General features: G+C 51.3%; 1 protein-coding gene across 1 annotated transcript; it reads right to left on the reverse strand.

Annotated features, from left to right (window-relative positions):
- Positions 1-1,948: 1,948 nt before the first annotated feature.
- Positions 1,949-12,625, reverse strand: LOC142905609 (uncharacterized). Its single transcript, XM_076052275.1, has one exon. It carries the CDS (start codon positions 10,576-10,578, stop codon positions 5,263-5,265), a length of 5,316 nt encoding a protein of 1,771 aa, XP_075908390.1. The 5' UTR covers positions 10,579-12,625; the 3' UTR covers positions 1,949-5,262.
- Between the last annotated feature and the right edge of the window lie 6,324 nt (positions 12,626-18,949).

Below are 18,949 nucleotides of genomic sequence, written 5' to 3' on the forward strand. Positions count from 1 at the left end.
AGCGAGAGAGAGAGTTCGTGTAATTGTGCTACTCTTCTGTAAAACAAGCGCAGACCGCAGTGGTTGAATTTATTGGTCAGTAGTTTTGTTTATGGTGGCCAAACATTGCACTGTGGCTTTGGTTTTATTACGGCACTGCGCCCTGCCTGTTGTACTGCGCCTTGATCAATGGAGGGGAATGGGCGGTGGATCGGCCACCGAACGGCACGGAGGAGCGTTCGTCCGCCAAAGCTTGCGAACGAGCGAGCTTCTTCTGTTCCCTTCCCGTGACTCGGACAATTCCGCGGCGCGCGCGCGCGCGGGGACACCGGTCTGTCCCAGGCGAAGAGCGAAGAAGCAAATAAATAAAGACTCCGACTCGGGGCCGCCCGAATCAGCGCTGCGAGCGCCGGCAGAGCCGCCCTCGTTCCTACCTGGGGAGGCTTCGCTGGCGGCGCATAGGGCGCACCACGTGGGTGCTTAACGCGCAACCGCACGGGGGGGGCGGGCTAAGGTCGCATGCGTGGGCCGGTTTGTGGGGGTGGGGGATATTGATTCTCTCGAATGGTTCATGCGCTGAGACCCGCGCGTACGCCCGGGAGGTGGGAGAGGGGGGGGTTAAAGCCTCCGCGTGTCGTCCGGCAACTTTGCACTTGAAGGTTGTTGCTCTTTGACCATTCCTTCAAATGCGCCTGCCCTCAGCCGCATGCGGAAATCGCCGTGGTTTTGTTGTTGTTGTTGCACGAGCCACCGGCTGGTACCTCCGATTAAGCACGCTTGGGCGATTACGTGCGGTATGCAAAATAGGTTCCAATGTACAAGGTTAGGGGTGGAGCGGTGACGGAGCGGTTAGCGCACCGCGTCGCACTTCCGGCCACATTCAACATCAGTGGTGAGTGCCGTCTGAGACCTCTGCCAACCCCCCTCCCAGACCCCCCCCCACCGCGCCTTCATCATAAACCCGCACTGACCAGCGCGGTGAAGTATGGTCAAAGCTAAAAACTAAGCAATCTTTTTTTATTTTACGAGGTAAGGCCCCACTGAGCTATATAGCGTGTTGTTCAGAAGCGACCTGGCCATCACAAATGATAGCTCAACGAAGTGGCTTATCATCATGTGGAAATTTATAGCAGCCAAAAAATACTATAAACGCGTGTTGTTGAATCTAAATGTGGAGGGAAAACCAGGAGGACCTAAAGAAAAATCCACGCGACCATGGGGAGAGAGATAGGGACAAGCAAACTCAAAATATCCAGCAGACAACGTCAGGGTCGGGATCAAAAAAGGGTTGCAACAGTTGAATCACAAGTCGGTTGGCTAAGGCCACTTGGTGAGAAGTAATGATGATAATTTAAGTCGGTGCTATTAAATGCACTTTAGTTAAGAGATGGCGATGCGGCTCAGAGGTTAGAGGTCAGAGCGCTGAGCCGGAATCCCCGAGTGCCTGGGTTCGAATCCAGGCAGCTGTGTGAATTGACACCCTAAACACATACTCTTTGGTTCTATTCGGTAAAGTCACGTAGGTCAAAAATAAAACAAAAATCACGACGTTTCGGCCACAACACAAGCGGCCTTCATCAGGTGAAGGGACCAGGCTATCTCGAGGACAGCGCTGGAGTGAAACACAGCCACGCTCAGACCGCGACCTTTAAGCTGTGTGCGAGGAAACAAGGTGCCTTGACAAAGGAATTAGCATAAAAATGAGCATTTTATTGGCCGACTTAGCATGATGAACGGTGTAGAGGTGGTGTACATGCGGGTGCACATGCCGGTTGGCGCGGGGGGGGGGAGTTTACCTATTGATGGTGTGAAAAGGGAATTTTTTTTTTGTTCTAAATCGAACCAAACATTAAACAAATTTTCAATGGTACAGTATATTTTTTCAAGTAGTGGTACCCCAAACTTTCGCAGCTCTTAAAAATTCCCTTTTCACACCATCAATAGGTAAACTCCCCCCCCCCCCCCCGCGTCATATCTGCTTCTGTGCGCCGTTCCCTAAGTCGCATTACTTTGATTCACAGAGATGGTTGAATGGAAGAAAGGAACGGATGTGCATGAATGTGCATGAGCCGGTCACTGAATCGCACGCTTTCAGATGCACTTCTTGTGGCCGTCTGGAACGCTCTTCCTTCCGATATTAGGAAGTCACTGGAGCTATGTACTTTTAAAACATCTACATTGAAAACTCATTTCTTTACAACTGTCTTTTTGTGTTTAGTTGGTTTTCCTTCCCCCGCTCCTCGGATTAGCACGGTTGGCTACGTACGATGTGAAAGCAGTTGAACATACCTACATGAGTAGTTTCGTAGGCCTCGTCTCCATCTCTCCCTTCTCGAGGCGTATGTGCGCGAGTGGCGTATGGCGCACACACTCAGTCGGAGACGAGGTAGTCGCAGGAGGCACCGTCTTTCCTTTCTTATGATCACACCACCAACCGCGGCCCCCTCTCTCATGACTCCACTGCCATACGGCCTGGCCTAGACACAACCCTGTCCGCGTTGCACCGACGGTGTCGACCGAGACAGCCAACAACTGTCCGGACCACGGAATGATCGGTCGAAGGCGGCAGCGACGAAGGTACAGCGACGACGGTGACGACGAGACGAGTCCACTCCCAGAACCGGCAGCCGGGAGCTCTCGCTCTCCACTGCTTTTATTCACCCACCAGAGGGTTCCAGGGGGACTTCCTATGAGGTCTTCCGTGACCCTTGCCCCAGTTCCTCCACCCTGCCGGCACACGCACACACACAGCCGTGTATGTGGCTCAGCGGCGTGTGCGCTAAGTGTCCACCTGCAGTTGCAGCTGCCGTACAACAGTCAGCGCTGTGTCACTACACATTTACAGAAAACTTACTCAGTGGTAAACCTCAGAAAACTTTCCAATAAATTCCCAATGATCTACAAAGTGCATGTGGCGTGCCTGCTTTTCCTTATCGATGTTAAGGGTCTGAAAATCACCCAGATCTCGTCAGCCCTCGGAAGCGAAGCACGGTTGAGCCTGCACAGTACTTGAATGGGCGACCAGCAAGCATGAGAGGTGTTATAGGCAGAGAGCTGTGCAGCGTTACCCACTGTTGTCCTGTAATTCTATACTGGCACGTCTAAGCTGCCTGCCTTCACCAATCCACACTGACCAGGGTGGTGAAGTATGGTCAAAGAACCCGCATGATGATGTGGGGAAGCCCTCATCCAGCAGTGAATTCAAGAAAAAAACAGTTGTACTTGCGCATTCAGGGTCTAAATTGTAACTAAAAGTAACTAAAACTATACATTAATTGTATTGTACCAGGTAAGGCCCCACTGAGCTATATAGCTCTTTTTCAGAAGCGACCCGGCCACAAATGATAGCTCACCGAAGTGGCTTATCATCACGTGGACATTTATAGCGGCCAAAAACTCCAAACGCGTGATGTTGATTCTAAATGTGGAGGGAAAATCCGGTGGAGCCTGAAAGAAATCCACGCGACCACCAGGAGAGATACACGGAAACTCTGGAACGAACCCACGACCTCCTGCATACCAGGCGAGGTCGTTAACATCTCATAGTCACCGTGGCGCCCAGCGAACTGTACAGCGAATCGATGGGAAGTTTTCACTTACTTTGTGCTTTGTTATTTTTTGGTAATTTGTAGCTAAAGGATTTATAGACACCGCGTCACCGTGAACCAAAGCATTGGATTATAATCGGTGCCCCCGAACAACCACTCTCACGCCAAAATATTTGGAGCAGAATGTGATTTTTAGCAGACTAAGCAAGAAGTCAACTGAATGTCAAGTTTAAGCCACATTCAAGCAGCTTATCGCCAAGGAAACGCGCGTGGTTTTTTTTGGTATTAACAAGTTTTTTGTTTTCTAGATTTAAAGCTTTCGTGACTGCAAGGATCCATACTCTTTGGTTCTATTCGGTAAAGTTACGTAGGTAAAAAATAAAATAACAAAAAAAATCACGACGTTTCGGCCACAACACAAACGGCCTTCATTTTTGTTGCCGAGGTCTGGCGGATCGATATAAAAGTTATCGCCATCATTTTCCGCCCCCCCCCCCTCCCCACCTTGTTACCCAGCGATTGAAATGACCAAAGACCAAAGCGTCGTTGCGGTCATAACAATTGGCGTGGCGGTGGCCCTTTACCGCCGCACTTTGAGCAGCAAGAGGCGAGTGCCTCTGTCCCCCCACCACCACCAACACTCCCCACCACGTCCGCTCGTGATTAGCGTCGTCGTCGTCTCGATGTCCGGGCGCTCTTCGATCGTTCTTTTAACGTTGCAGTGGACGCGTAGCTCCTCCGGTAGCTGCTGGGGGGGGGGGGGGGTAACATTTTATCCTTGCGTATGATGGCAATATGTTCTTCGGGAGCCAGATGCCCAATGATGAGCTCTGCTGACCACGACGAGAGGGCAACAGGAGAGAGAGAGTTGGTGTGGTTTTGTGGTTCCTCCTCCGTTGAAGGAGCGCAGACCACAGCGGGTTCCTGTCCGGTTCGTATTGATTTGAAGCTTTCGTGACTGCGGGAATGCATACTGTTTGGTTCTATACCTATGTAGTGGGTTCCAGGACACGGAGACGGCAGAATAGAAGCAGCACTATTTATTTAAACCTTAACAAGGGTTACACTAGAAGGGGTAGCGGCCCCTCCACCCGTATAACTCAGGAACACACCCCAGGCTCTCTAGCCTAAGCTCTAGGCTCCCAGTTCCTCCTGGTAGGGCTCTAAGGGAGGCTATCAGATCCGGCCCTGGTTAGGCACAGATCTCGGCACCCCGCCGACCAGACCGGCCCTTAGAAGGACTCTGACTCTGGGGCTCTGGGGCCGCACCACTGGCTTGCTGTGCCGGCCCTGAAAAGGGCAGCGGTCACAGGAGTTCCAGGGTCTCACCTAGCTGGCCTTCTTTCTTCACTGGTTGCTTCAGCCTCGGGCCCCACACTCTGCCCCGAGCTCCCTGGCTCCCCGCACTTTATACCCACTGGAGCCTTAGCGGACGTTGTTGTAGCCACCAAGGTGTGGGTGAACCACACCTTCCCGTGTCATGTGTTTATTCCCCATAGCACCCCTACATCACCCCCTCCCGTGTAACCCGCAGCCGTCCCGGCTGCAACAATACTCGAACAATAAACACAACAAACCCTCACCCGTGCGTGCCTCATAAGAACGAACACCCCAATAAATAACCCAACCCACCTATACAAAATTACACTATATACACATATACATTGTACCCGCCCCCCCCATCAACGCAGCAAGAAAACTTAACAGTGAACAACAAGAGTAACAAGAACCATTTTTACAACAAGCGACGCATTTTGGCGCGAGTCCGATTTGCGGGTCCATCGTAGGGGGAGGGTCCAGTCGGCCCGGCAGTGGGCACCGGCTGTGCAGGTGCACCGTCTTCCGTCACCCCGGAAGGGCAAACTCCGTCCCCACCGGGTGGCGCAGGCGCGCTGGAAGCCGTCATTCTTGAGGCGCCTGAAGGTGGAACAGTTAGTGAAGCATCAAGGGCAGGTGACGAAGACGCCGTCCGGGAGTCAGCGGAGACATCACATGCTCGGCCTGTGTAATGTGGTGGAGGGACGCGCGGCGCCACAAACGGCTTCAGACGCGAGGGGTGTACGTACCAGCGGCGTTTCCCCCACTGGATATGAACGCACTGCGGCCGCATAACCTTCACAATAACCACAGGGCCCCTCCAAGGCCGCAACAATTTCGCCGAGGTCGCCAACGGCACCTGAGGGCAGTGCAGCCAGGCTTGATCGCCTGGCTTCCACGCATGTGTGCGTGATTGGCGCGATCGCAACCTCTCGTTGGCCTTCTGCCGAGAGGAAGAGTTTTGGGCCGCTGCCTCCCGCGCCTCGGTCAACCTCAGGATATTAAATTTAACGTGGTCGGCCAATTTCGATTTTCTGCTGGTTTCCGAGACGCGGAGCTGATTCGCAATTGGTGGGTCAACGTCGCGACCGTACATCAAAAAGAACGGCGAGAAGCCGGTTGCCGCGTGAGGAGCCATTCTATAGGCGGCCAAAACCCCCGGAATGTGAAGGTCCCAATCGGTCTGGGAGTCACACACCTGGTGACACAACATAGATGTGAGCGTCCTATGCAGCCGCTCCACCATGCCATCGGTTTGTGGGTGATAGGGGGAAGTGCGAATCTTTTTCGTACCAAGAAGCGCACACACCTCGTGCAGAAGGACGCCAGAGAAGTTCTTCCCTTGGTCAGTCAGCAGCCGTTCGGGAGCACCCTTGTCGAGGACATAGCCCTGGACAAAGGCCTCGGCAACGGCTGCTGCTGACTGGTTAGCAAGAGGCCATGCCATAGGCCATCGGGTGAAATATTCCACGCCAACCAGCAGGTACTTGTTACCCCTAGGGGTCGCAGGGAAGGGCCCCAATATATCGAGTGCGACGAGTTCGTTAACCCGAGAGACCGTGATAGATTGTAGCGGTGGGCAGGCGCCTTTCGCTGGTGGTTTTCGTTGGGCGCACTGAGTGCATGCACCCAGGAGGTCATCCACATCCCTTGCCATACCCGGCCAGAAGAAATCCAGCTGGAGCACGGCAAGGGTCTTGTGGGTCCCCAGGTGCAAAAGTCGCTCGTGTGCGGCCCAAACGGCCTTACCCCGCAAAGCGGATGGCACCACAAGCCTGTGACGGCAGGCCCTCCCATCCCAATGCATTAGGAGCCCCTGGAGCAGCCCGTACGAATCAATCCCCGCGACCCCCCGCACGGAACCCCCTGCGCGACGACGCAACGCGAGGAGGGATGCGTCCTCCATCTGGAGGCGCCCCCATTCCGCAACAGACAACCCCAGCAAGGAGTCCGCACCTCCCTCCCCGACAGGACCCTCAGGCAAGGGGTCCTCAGTGGCAGCAGCGAGAACCGGGATATCTAAGGGGGGGCTATCCTCTGGCGGCTTACAACGCCCCGATCCCCTGAGACAAGCGCAATCTGAGGCGGGCGGCAGGCGAGACAGCGCATCCGCATTAGTGTGCCGAGCACCCTTCCGATATGTGGTCGTGAAATCATAATCCTGAAGGATTTCGAGCCATCGGGACAATTGCCCCGAAGGCTGTGTCACCCGCAAGGCATATTGTAATGCCGCATGGTCCGTACGGACAGTGAAATGCCGACCGTACAGGTATGGGCGATACTGTTGCATAAAAAATACAATAGCCAAGAGTTCCCGACGCATGACGCAGTATCTCTGTTCCGCCGGAGACAAAACCCTACTGCCATAAGCCACGACGCGTTCCACACCACAGATCACCTGTGAGAGCACACCCCCAATGCCCGTATTGCTGGCGTCTGTATCGAGCAGGAAGGGTTCCGAAAAATCGGGGTAGCTCAATGGAGGGGCCCGCACGAGAGCGTCGCGAAGGGAACAAAAAGCGACCTCCTCCTCCTGGCCCCAGTGAAATTTCACTCCCTTCGCCGTCAGAGCGTGTAAGGGCTTAGCAATGGTCGCGAAATCCGCGACGAACCGCCGGTAATAAGACGCAAATCCAATGAAACTCCTGACCTCAGCCACCGAGGTGGGGGTTGGCCAGGAGTTGACACACTGCGTCTTTGCGGGATCGGTGGATATGCCCGAGCGGCTGACGATGTGCCCCAAATAGCGTACGGATTCCCGTAGCAGGTGGCACTTTTGCGGCTTAAATTTCAAATTCGCAGCACGCATTTTGAGGAACACGGCGCGCAAGCGCAAAAGGTGTTCGTCAAATGTCTTGCTGAACACGATGACGTCATCCAGATAGATCAAACAGACGTTCCACTGTAAGCCAGCCAAAACCAGTTCCATAAGGCGCTGAAATGTCGCCGGAGCGGAGTGTAATCCCATAGGTAACCGGTTAAATTGGAATAGGCCGTGTGGTGTGCGAAACGCAGTCTTTGGCTTGGACTCATCATCCAATGGGAGTTGCCAAAATCCGGATAACAAGTCCAACGTAGAAAAAAAACGTGCGCCAGCCAGAGCATCCAGAGATTCGTCCATCCGGGGAAGTGGATACGCGTCGGCCACGGAGATCTTATTAAGGCGGCGAAAATCCACACAGAATCGCAAGGACCCATCGTGCTTTTTGACAAGCACTATGGGTGCTCCCCATGGACTGGTGGAAGGGGCTATAATGTCTGCAGCCAGCATGTCATCCACTGCCAATTTGACATGATCTTTTTCGGCCGGACTTAACCGAAAAGGATTCTGGCGTACCGGGGCATTGTCACCCGTGTCAATGTGGTGACGCAACAATTTCGTGCACCCAATGTCATATTTGTGTTTACTAAAAACATCGGAAAATTCCGTCAGAAGGGTGCGTAGGCCGGCACGCTGGGAGTCGGACAGATCACTCGTGCCCGAACATAGTGTGTCCATCCAACTATCGTCCCCCTCAGAATGCGGTTGAGCCAGAGGATCGGTCCCCACATTACCCATAACCGTGTCTACCACGGGGACCGGTGTCGCGTGCGCGAGCACAGTTCCCTGAGGAACGACGGCCGTCTGTACGCCAACGTTAAGGACGAGGATAAACGGGTCATCGCTCCCCTTAACGAGCGTTTGAGCGGCCACCAGATCCAGCCCGTTTTCCCCAGCCCTCGAGGGCCCTAACAGAATTCCCTGGTCCAGAACACCGGGCACGAAAGGCCGACGCAAGCGAAGGGGCACGAGCATTTGCGCCCCGGGAGGTACACGCACCGTCCGAGTGACGAACGCTTGTATCGACGCGCACGCTGCCCTTGAGGTGACAGGGGAAGGCAGGAATGTTACCCGTCGGCCCGAGGGAAGCTCGATGCAACCCTGATCAATTAGAATTTTAATCGGCATTTTGCCCAAAAAGTCCGTCCCCAACAAGCACGGAACCGCCAGCGAGGACGAGACTAATATCGGCCCGGAGAGTTTGATATCGCCAATGCAAATTTGTGCTCGAATTTGGCCTATGATACCCAGCGAACCCCCGTTCGCTGCGTAACACGGAACGGTGACTGGGAGCAAGGGGCGGCTTTGAACGGGAAGAATATTATAAATCAAGTCTGACACAATGGTCGCCGAAGCTCCCGTATCGACGAGGATACGCACCTCGACCCCGTCAATGCGACCCGCGACCACGGACGAGCCTGCCGACGCAGCAACAATGCGGTGGGCCAATTCCGTCCACTGCCCCGGCCCGAGCACCCTCTCGACCCCGCCGCCACCCAACAAACCAATGGGCGTACCCCGAGGCCCGTACACCGAAACGCGCGAGGTGGGGACAGGTGTGTGCACAGGCCGAGCATGTGGGGTGCCGCGACTTGCCGGGTTGCGATGCGGAGGCCTGTAGGCTGGAGCGCCGTCCGACCGTCCCGGCTGTCGTTGACGAGGCGCCCGGCATTCCGCAGCCACGTGGCCCTTGCGGCCACAGTTGTAGCACGTGATGAGCGCCTTGGGGTGCTCCTGGCGATCCGGTGTGGTCCGAGCCGGCCTCCCTCCGGATCTCCACTCCACCGGGCGACCCGCCGCGAAGACCTCCTCGGAGGGGGGGATGGTCGGCGTCCCAGCGCACACCGCAGCTGCGCCCTTGGGGACGAGAGGTGATCGACGCTGCGCTATCAGGTGCGCGTGGATGTGTCTTGCTGCCCGCAAGGAGCACATGTCCGCGTCGTCCTCTGCGACGATGACGATCTGTAGCTCCTGGGCCAACGCCAGGAGCTTCTCCGTCACCATCGCGTCCACCCCTTCGCCGTCCATCCGCGGGAAAGCCGCTTTTGCGAGGGCCAGGAGAGCCGTGCGATACGCCAGCGGTGGCTCCTTCTGGCCCCTGCACCGCTCGTGGAAGAGTTTGCGGCAGTCCGACGATGGCCCGTAGACTATGGTGAGGACCTGGAGCGCCGACTGTAGCGTAGATCGCGTTGATCTGGGAGCTGTGATGAGCGTAGCAAGGGCGTCATCGTCCAGCATGGCCGGTAGCGCACTCAACGCCTCGTTGTCCGTCCAGCCGGCCATCTCTTGATGAGCGAGAAAGCGGCGTTGAAAGGCCCCCCAGTCGCCGCCGTCTGAAACGAACTCCTTCAACACCGGCAGGCGTTGTTGAAACGATGGCTTCGTCTCTGAGAGGTGCCGCGCGCCATTTCCGGCCTCTCCACCGGTGTCTGAGGGGCTGGGGACACCCATCGGCGGTCGCGCAGGTGATGACGATGCGCCCGCCGATTGGTCCTGACAGCGGGCGTCCGTTGGTGATGACGTCACCACCGCTGATTGGCCCACAGCGTCCACGTGGCGCTGCGACCCTCCAATCGCCGTGGCGGACACTGTCATGGCGGCAAATCCGAAATCTGGTGGCTGTGTTTCGGCGGGAATGGCCGTTGAACGGCGTTCGTCTCTCTGCCGCCTTTGCGCCCGCAGCCCCGCGCGGTTGATTTCCTCCAGCGTGGAAGCCGCGGCATACAGCAGCTCAGCCAGTCGAGAGTGAGCCGCCTGCAACCCGTCCTCCATCGGCGGCCACTCCTCCAGCGGCGGCTGCTGTTGGGGCGTCTGGGACATCCCAGGATCGTCGGCCGCGGCCTCTGGCGCAATCCCAGGCGAGCCGTCCTCCTCCTGGGGTTCCTGTGATCGGTTTGTACTCCTTGTGTCCATTTTAAGACCACTCCTGACACCAGTTGTAGTGGGTTCCAGGACACGGAGACGGCAGAATAGAAGCAGCACTATTTATTTAAACCTTAACAAGGGTTACACTAGAAGGGGTAGCGGCCCCTCCACCCGTATAACTCAGGAACACACCCCAGGCTCTCTAGCCTAAGCTCTAGGCTCCCAGTTCCTCCTGGTAGGGCTCTAAGGGAGGCTATCAGATCCGGCCCTGGTTAGGCACAGATCTCGGCACCCCGCCGACCAGACCGGCCCTTAGAAGGACTCTGACTCTGGGGCTCTGGGGCCGCACCACTGGCTTGCTGTGCCGGCCCTGAAAAGGGCAGCGGTCACAGGAGTTCCAGGGTCTCACCTAGCTGGCCTTCTTTCTTCACTGGTTGCTTCAGCCTCGGGCCCCACACTCTGCCCCGAGCTCCCTGGCTCCCCGCACTTTATACCCACTGGAGCCTTAGCGGACGTTGTTGTAGCCACCAAGGTGTGGGTGAACCACACCTTCCCGTGTCATGTGTTTATTCCCCATAGCACCCCTACACCTACGTGACTTTACCGAAAGAACCGAAGAGTATGTACGGTTCGTAGTTTGGGCTGCATGGCCACAATTGCAGGATTTATCCTCTTGTGTAAACATAAGCCATCCGAACATAATTCTCGCGTGCACAATTCGACAATTCGGCTGTGGGCGATCCTCAGAGTTCACGTTTCATTCAGTCGACGTGCCTGCATCGCTGCATCACGACTGATATTTGACCGCTCGCACCGCTGGTTTGTCGCACGCCCGCAAGAGTACACGCCGCCGTGACGGACTCGGCTCTTGCTGGTGAGTGTGGCAGTGGTTTGGATTGCGTATTTATATACTCGTATATGTGGGGAGCGGGAGTGTAGTGATGATCGCGTTGCGCTACGAACCCGGCTACCCGAGTTTGATTCCCGCTCACGGGCAACGCTAGTGACGATTATTTGAACCAGCGGGTTACTGATCGCATCTCCCCTAGGTCGACTTAGCCTCAAATGAGTACCTGATATGGTGTGTAAACATTACCATTGGGAAGACAAAGACGATCAGGCGTGGTATTGGCCACCTACTCCCTTGTGTACCGTTCCGGCATTCGTAGGTGCTCGCTAACAGCACTTGCCCCGACAGTCTGTTAAGGCTACATGGGGGATCTTTTTTGTCTTTATTTGTATTCATATATTCGTGCAAAGAGCTGCGCTCTCTGAAGAACCAAGTCGTCGATTGCTTTGCCGATTGCTCGCTCTGTCACCAAACTAAATCGGATAACTCCAGAACAGTTGGCGTGGAGTTGGCGTGGAGGTGGAAACTCGTGATCGCTCGGGAAGAATGGAGGACGCTTCAGCGAAAGATCTGCCACTGGGCAGAGGGCGAGAGAGAAGATCTGCATTTGTTCCGCACCCTTGCATGGGAGAACGGCTATTTCTTTTATAAAAAGTCAAATATTTTTAGATATTAAAAAAATATATAATTATATTTTTTTAGATTTTAGTGTTTAAAGTTTTGTTTTTAAAATATCTATAAAAAAAAGTATTCCACATCCTCACTCACATCATACATTGACGGATATAAGAGCAACATTCTAACGTTCCGAACCGGCCGGTAGTTCCAGGTGCACAGTTGGCTACGTACCGCGCGAAAGAAGATCAACATACGTACAAGTACCACACCGAACTCATCAGAGCAGACAGGGGGAGGACGGGGATGGGGGAGGTGGTTGGCTCGCCATTACCGTACTAGATTCAGGTGTTTAAGACTGGTCTAAGGTTTAGGAATGGACCCCAAGTTCGTTGGTTATTGTTCTTCCTTGTCTTTGACCTTATAGCTCGGATGCTCCATTGCAGAGATTGGGCCAAATTAATTCAGCCATTGAATATGGGATGGGAGTGGTGCTTCGCGATTCGTCCACGTACTCAATATCAGCATCAGAATATTAAGTTATACTGGAGGAATTCCGATGAGCTATAAAGCTCTTTTCCGCAGATATTCAACATGATTTTCGTGGCCCGCTATACTGAAAGTCCTTAGCACAAAGCGCGGAAGAACGGGGCTTAGCCCAGTAAGCAGGGAAGTCGGCTATCGGGGCACAGGATCTTCCCGCCGCATAAACAACACTATAACAATAATAATAATTTTAAAGAGAAACTAAATTATGCGAGCTCACGAATCGCGATGTTTGTTTTGTGCGTCCAGTGATTTAGGCCACTTACCCCGCAAATGAAGCGAGCCAGAACGACATTTCTGGGGTTTTTTTTTTATCTAAATACAATAATAATAACAACAACAAACAACAACGACGAGTGGCGAAATAGTGGCGTCACGATGCGATCATTATCGGCGGACCTTGGCGTCGCGCGATGTGCCGTGGTACCGCCACGACACCGCAGCGACCCTCGTCACAACGGAGTTGCCAAACCCAGCGTTCCCCAGTCTACTGGCAAAGACAATGACCCCCCACCGTGAAGCCTCGTGAATAGACTGTTGGGGCAAGCGCTGTTCGCAAGGAGCACCTATGAAGTCCGACACGGCACGCGAGGGGGATTGGGTGGCCAGCACCACGTCCGGGCCGCCTTTGTCTCCCCAGTGGCGATGCTTACACACCGCAACGGGTACCCATTTGAGGCCGAGTTGACCTCGAGGAATCCCAGTACCGGTTCAGGTAATCGACAGCGGGATCCGAGTTCGGGTCGCCGGGTTCGTAGCGCAGCGCCGACCGCTACACCACCGCTACCCTGAGTAACCCTTCACACACTGACATGCCCCCCCTGCAACATCATCGGACTCACAGCTCTCGTTACTGCACTCATGATTCGTTGTTTACCCACTAATTACTCACTGATGGCCATCTCTCTCCTCGTGATTTGCACCATTACGTTATTTCGTTGAAAATTACTCAAGGCTACCAATAATTACCAGCACATTTAGAAAATCCCATTGTAAATCCACTGCTGAATGAGGGTTTTTTTTCCATTAAGCATAGGCCTAAAGTGGGTTGTTTGACCACAGCTCACCGCACCGGTCAGTACCGGGTGATGAAGGCGGATGGCATGAACGTCTCAACTGCAGCGCCGGGAGATAGAATGGAACTGGCGACCTCAGTGCACTGGCCACCACACCAGGGCATCGAACATTTATAATGTAGCAGAAATAGAATGACCGGAACGTGAAATTGTAACCCTGTCCTGATAATTATGTCATCAACAGAGACAAGCATCAACACACACACACACACGGGAAGCACTCGGATAATTATTAATGACTAAATCTCGTCCTAATGTTATCCGGCATCGTCGTCTGTTTATATCGCAGCGAGAGACCGGAATGGCGCTCCCCTACGTCAGGAGCGGTGGTGAAGCGGTTAGCGAAACGCCGCGCCGCGAACCTGGCCACCCGAGTTCGATTCCCGCTCACGGCCAACATCGGTGACGATTATCTGAAACGGTCCTGGGCCTCCCCTAGGTCGACTCAGCCTCAAATGAGTACCTGGTGGGGTGTGTAAACATCGCCACTGGGGAGACAAAGGCGGTCGGGCGTGGTGTTGGGCCACCCACCCACTCGTGCGCCGTGTCGGCCTTCATAGGTCAGAGAACTTGCTCCAACAGTCTGAAAAGGATTTACGGGAGATTTTTTGTCTTTTGTGTGTTGAAATTATCCCACGGTGGTGAGATGTTAACTACCTCGCCTGGTATCCAGGAGGTCATGGGTTCGAGGTCATGGTCTTTTGTTTTTTTTCGGGTTGACTATTTCGCGGGTCCAGGAAGGATGGGAACCGCGTGTCCATGTCATGCAACGCACGTCCAAATATTTTCGTGGGGAGGGGTTACTGCCTTTCGTCTCTCGCCCCAATCTCTCGTCTCTGAATGTATAAAGTATCCATACACACACACAACACAACACGCGAGATTTGAACCCATACCACTGCAAAGTGAGGCTCAAGATAAATACAGAGTGGTCCAGATGTCTTGTGACCCCCCTATTCAATTCTCTAAAACTTAATGTTTTTTTCTCAGTAAGGTTTATTTAAAATAGAAATTAACATGCAAAGGAAAGCACATCTGAGGGATTGATTAATTTGGGGGGGAGGGTCACAAGATATCTGGACCACCCCGGTACAACTTGCGCACTAAACGATATCTGTCGGAGGAGTACACCTGAATCTTGATTTGAAGCTTTCGTGACTGCAGGAATCCATACTCTTTGGTTCTTTCGGTATAGTCACGTAGGTAGAAAAAATCTAATAGATCACGACGTTTCGATCGCAACACAAGCAATCGTCATCAGGTGAGACAACTACAGCAAGTAAACTGCTGAAGCTGGCGAGAGAGTTGCTGCCATCATTAAGAAGGTCCTGAATTTTGTTGTTGTTGTTGTGTTGCGATCGAAACGTTGTGATCTATTATTTTTCCTACCTACGTGACTTTACCGAAAGAACCAAAGATCACACCTGATTTTGTAATTAATAATAATTATTATAATTGAGGACATGTGGTTATCACAAGGGCTATGACCAAGGAGGCGCTGTCTGCAGCGATCTCACAGTGTGGGGGCCTTGATTGCTACGTGTAATTCCCATTGGGTACCTTGCAGGTATCATTTCCCGAATACAGATTTTTTTTTTAGTTAGATCGCGTAAATATATAAATGTGTCGTTAAATCCACCACCACTCGACACAGCCAACTAGTAAGGGTTGTCACGTAAACAGAACGTGGCCATTTCCTTACTAGTACAGCACTAGTGTGTAGTGTATATAGTGTATAGTAGTGTATAGTGTAGTGTATAGTGTAGTGTATAGTGTAGTGTATAGTGTAGTGTGTAGTAGTGTATAGTGTAGTGTATAGTGTAGTGTACTAGTACAGCACTAACCGGTGTGTTGGAGAGCCCAAGCCACAACATTTACAATCTGAGCTACGACGTTTCACCAGTAATTACAACTAGATTCATCAGGCGACAGCCAGAATTGTGGAGAAGTCTCACTGTCTCGTTCCTTATATAGAGGCGTAGATGTTGTGACAACACTTGTGCTCTTCTTGCTGCGAAGTAGCGGGGGTTGGTGGGGATTCAATAATATAAATGACGATGGGTACCCATTGCCGTTTGGGATATTTATATGGTAATCAACATAGATTATGCATTCACATTATGTAAGCTCATTGTTCTTGTACAGTACTTGATGTCGATTGTGTGTACTAAAATAGCCGTACCAATGGTAATCCCAATTTAACTATGGTGACCTGTATTGGCATGCATTTAAACAATGCAATATTTGATCATTCGATTCCAAGCAGCACTAATTATGTCGCTATCCGAATGGTTAAAATTATTTTTGTTCTCAGAATTTCTATAGCTTCTCTAATTAGTCTTGGTCAGTAGTAACTACTTTGGACAGAACTTCAACATTATCAACATAATTGACTGTCCTTGTTGGCACGCATGTCCTGCCCATTTTGACAGCTGTATTTGGGAGTATTTAATATTTCTTTGGTGTTATTTTAGTCTTGTGCTGATCACTAGTCCTGTTTGCCCAACATAGCATTTGCCACAAGTGCAATTAATCCGGTACACACCTTCTGTTGATAGCTTCGGTAATACATCCTTTGTACCAAATCTAACTCGGATGTTTTGTTTTTCCAAACAACTGGCTAGTTTATCAGTTACTTCAGCAATTACGGTACTTTCATAGTTTAATGACTTCGTCAGTTTCAATGTTGGTGTTATTTGATTTGGTTTTGGCATTCAATGCTCTGTTGATTTGTGCATAATTGTAATCGTTCAATTGCAGCGCTTCTTTAACATGTTTAATTTCATTTCTCAGACTATCACCATCTGACACTTGCTTAGCCCGATGTATGCGCGTCTTGATGAGAATGGATTTCTGTGCGGGGTGATGGTGTGAATGCATTCAGAAAGGCGTCAGTGTGCGTTTTGCATTTTGAACCTGTCCGAGCAGAATATCCAGAAATGGCAGAGCTCTGTTAGCTTATACTTCCATGGTGAACTGGATGAACGGATAAATTTCGATTTAAAGCTTACGTGACTGCAGGGATTCATCTTCTTCGTTCTTTCGGTAAAGTCACGTAGAATGGAAATAAAATAATAAAAGTAATGAAATAAAATTATCACGACGTTTCGGCCACAACACAAGTAGCCTTCTTCAGGTGAATGAACAGGACTGTCCAGAAGACAGCGCTTGAGTGAACACTGCCAAGCATGGACCGCGTCTTTCAAGCTGTGTGGGCGGAGTTAACATATGAATTAGCATGTTACCCAGCCCCACCTCCGAAACGGAGGAGGGTGGCGGCTGGGCACACAGAAATAGAAAGAAGAAGAACAGCCAAGGTTGGCTGCTCTGTCCTGTGTTGCGTTATAACTATGCTATAAACTGGACTACTTTACAATACAATATTATACCATCCAATCTAAACTAGATGGTATAATATCATATCCATAGACAAATTCCACCTTTGAATTATACAATGCGTTATTATACACTACCCTATACTTTTTGAAACTGACGCCATCCAGACTGCCACTCTACGCCCGACCTTATGGAAGAGGTACGTAGATGACACTTTTGTCATCTGGCCACATGGCCGGCCTGCTCTAGGCCAATTCCTCGACCACATCAATTCCATACACCCAGCCATCAGATTTACCATGGAGGTCGAAAAAGATGGCAAGCTACCCTTTTTGGATGTCTTAACTAAAAGGAGACCTGATGGCTCAATGAGCCACTCTGTCTACAGGAAAGCTACCCATACGGATGATTACTTAAAACCGAATTCCCACCACCATCCATCCCAGAAAAACTCCCTCATCAAAACTCTATACCATAGAGCCCAATGCATTTCCGACCAGGAACACATTGCCAGTGAACTCAAGCACGTACACCAAGCTCTCAAGGCTATATGGTTACTCCGACTACACAATCCGCAAAGCCATCACTCCAGTCATGAAGAAGGATCCTCTTGAGGAGCCATTCAAAACCATCACCTTACCCTACATTGCGGGGGTCACAAAAAAGATCTCCAAAATCCTGAATAAACACAAGATCCAGGTCCAATTCAACACAGTACATAAAATCCGTGATCTGGTCCTGTCTGTAAAGGATGTGGTTCCAGACATACAGTACCCGGGCATCTACAAACTAAGTTGCCTCTGTGGGAGCAGTTACACTGGAGAAACCAAACGACATATCTCGAACCGCATCCGTGAACTTGAAACACGGTAGGACAAACACCTCAGCCGTGGCAGATCACTGTTATAATTCAGTGGGCTCACATGACATTGACTTCTCCAAGACGGAGGTTCTTTGCAAGCCATCCGGCTACCATGAGAGATTCGTTCATGAGGCCATCCACATATACAAACACAGAGACAATTTCAACCGAGAAGATGGATTCTGGCTTAGTAATCATTGGAAAGACGTGATAAACCATTTCAGTTCTTGATTGATTGTATTTTACGGTGACTTTCAGACTGCAGTCCATTCGCTGGCACTGCCTCTTAGTACCTTTCACACGACGGTCAATGGTATGGTTTATAGCATATTGTATAATAATAAATAGTATAACATTGTAACGTTTAACATAATTCATAAGGCAATATATAGTATCGTAATTGTATAGTGAATATACAGCAGTGTGGTATACAGTAGGGTTGATAGAATAAAACATAGTGTAATGTTACAAGTCTAATATTTTATAGTCTAAAGTATAGGGTAGTGTATAGTAACGCATTGTATAATTCAAAGGTGGAATTTGTCTATGGATATGATATTATACCATCTAGTTTAGATTGGATGGTATAATATTGTATTGTAAAGTAGTCCAGTTTATAGCATAGTTATAACGCAGCACAGGACAGAGCAGCCAATCTTGGCTGTTCTTCTTCTTTCTTTTTCTGTGTGCCCAGCCGCCACCCTCCTCCGCTCCGGAGGTGGGGCTGGGTAACATGCTAATTCATATGTTAACTCCGCCCACACAGCTTAAAAGACGCGGTCCATGCTTGGCAGTGTTCACTCAAGCGCCGTCGTCTGGACAGTCCTGTTCATTCACCTGAAGAAGGCTACTTGTGTTGTGGCCGAAACGTCGTGAGAATTGTATTTTATTATGTTTTATTTTTATTATTTTATTTCCATTCTACGTGACTTTACCGAAAGAACTAAGAAGATGGATGGACGGCATTCGAGATTTGAGATTATTTAGAAATTCGTGTGGCCAGACCACCAATGTGTCATCCACACATCTAAACCAAGTAGATGGTTGTACTCAGGGGCGGAGCCAGGATTTCAGGCCAGGGTGACATTCAACACATTTTAATTTCAAGAATGATTAGAGAGTCAGGCTGTTGAA

Source organism: Petromyzon marinus, chromosome 55 (genome assembly GCF_048934315.1).
Source record: "Petromyzon marinus isolate PM22_M1 ecotype Great Lakes invasive population chromosome 55, UKy_Petmar_22M1.pri1.0, whole genome shotgun sequence".
In the NCBI taxonomy this organism is placed as follows: Eukaryota; Metazoa; Chordata; class Hyperoartia; order Petromyzontiformes; family Petromyzontidae; genus Petromyzon; species Petromyzon marinus.

Excerpts from the sequence above, each read along its gene's own strand:
- LOC142905609 (XM_076052275.1), bottom strand. The coding sequence starts at position 10,578 with ATGGACACAAGGAGTACAAACCGATCACAGGAACCCCAGGAGGAGGAC.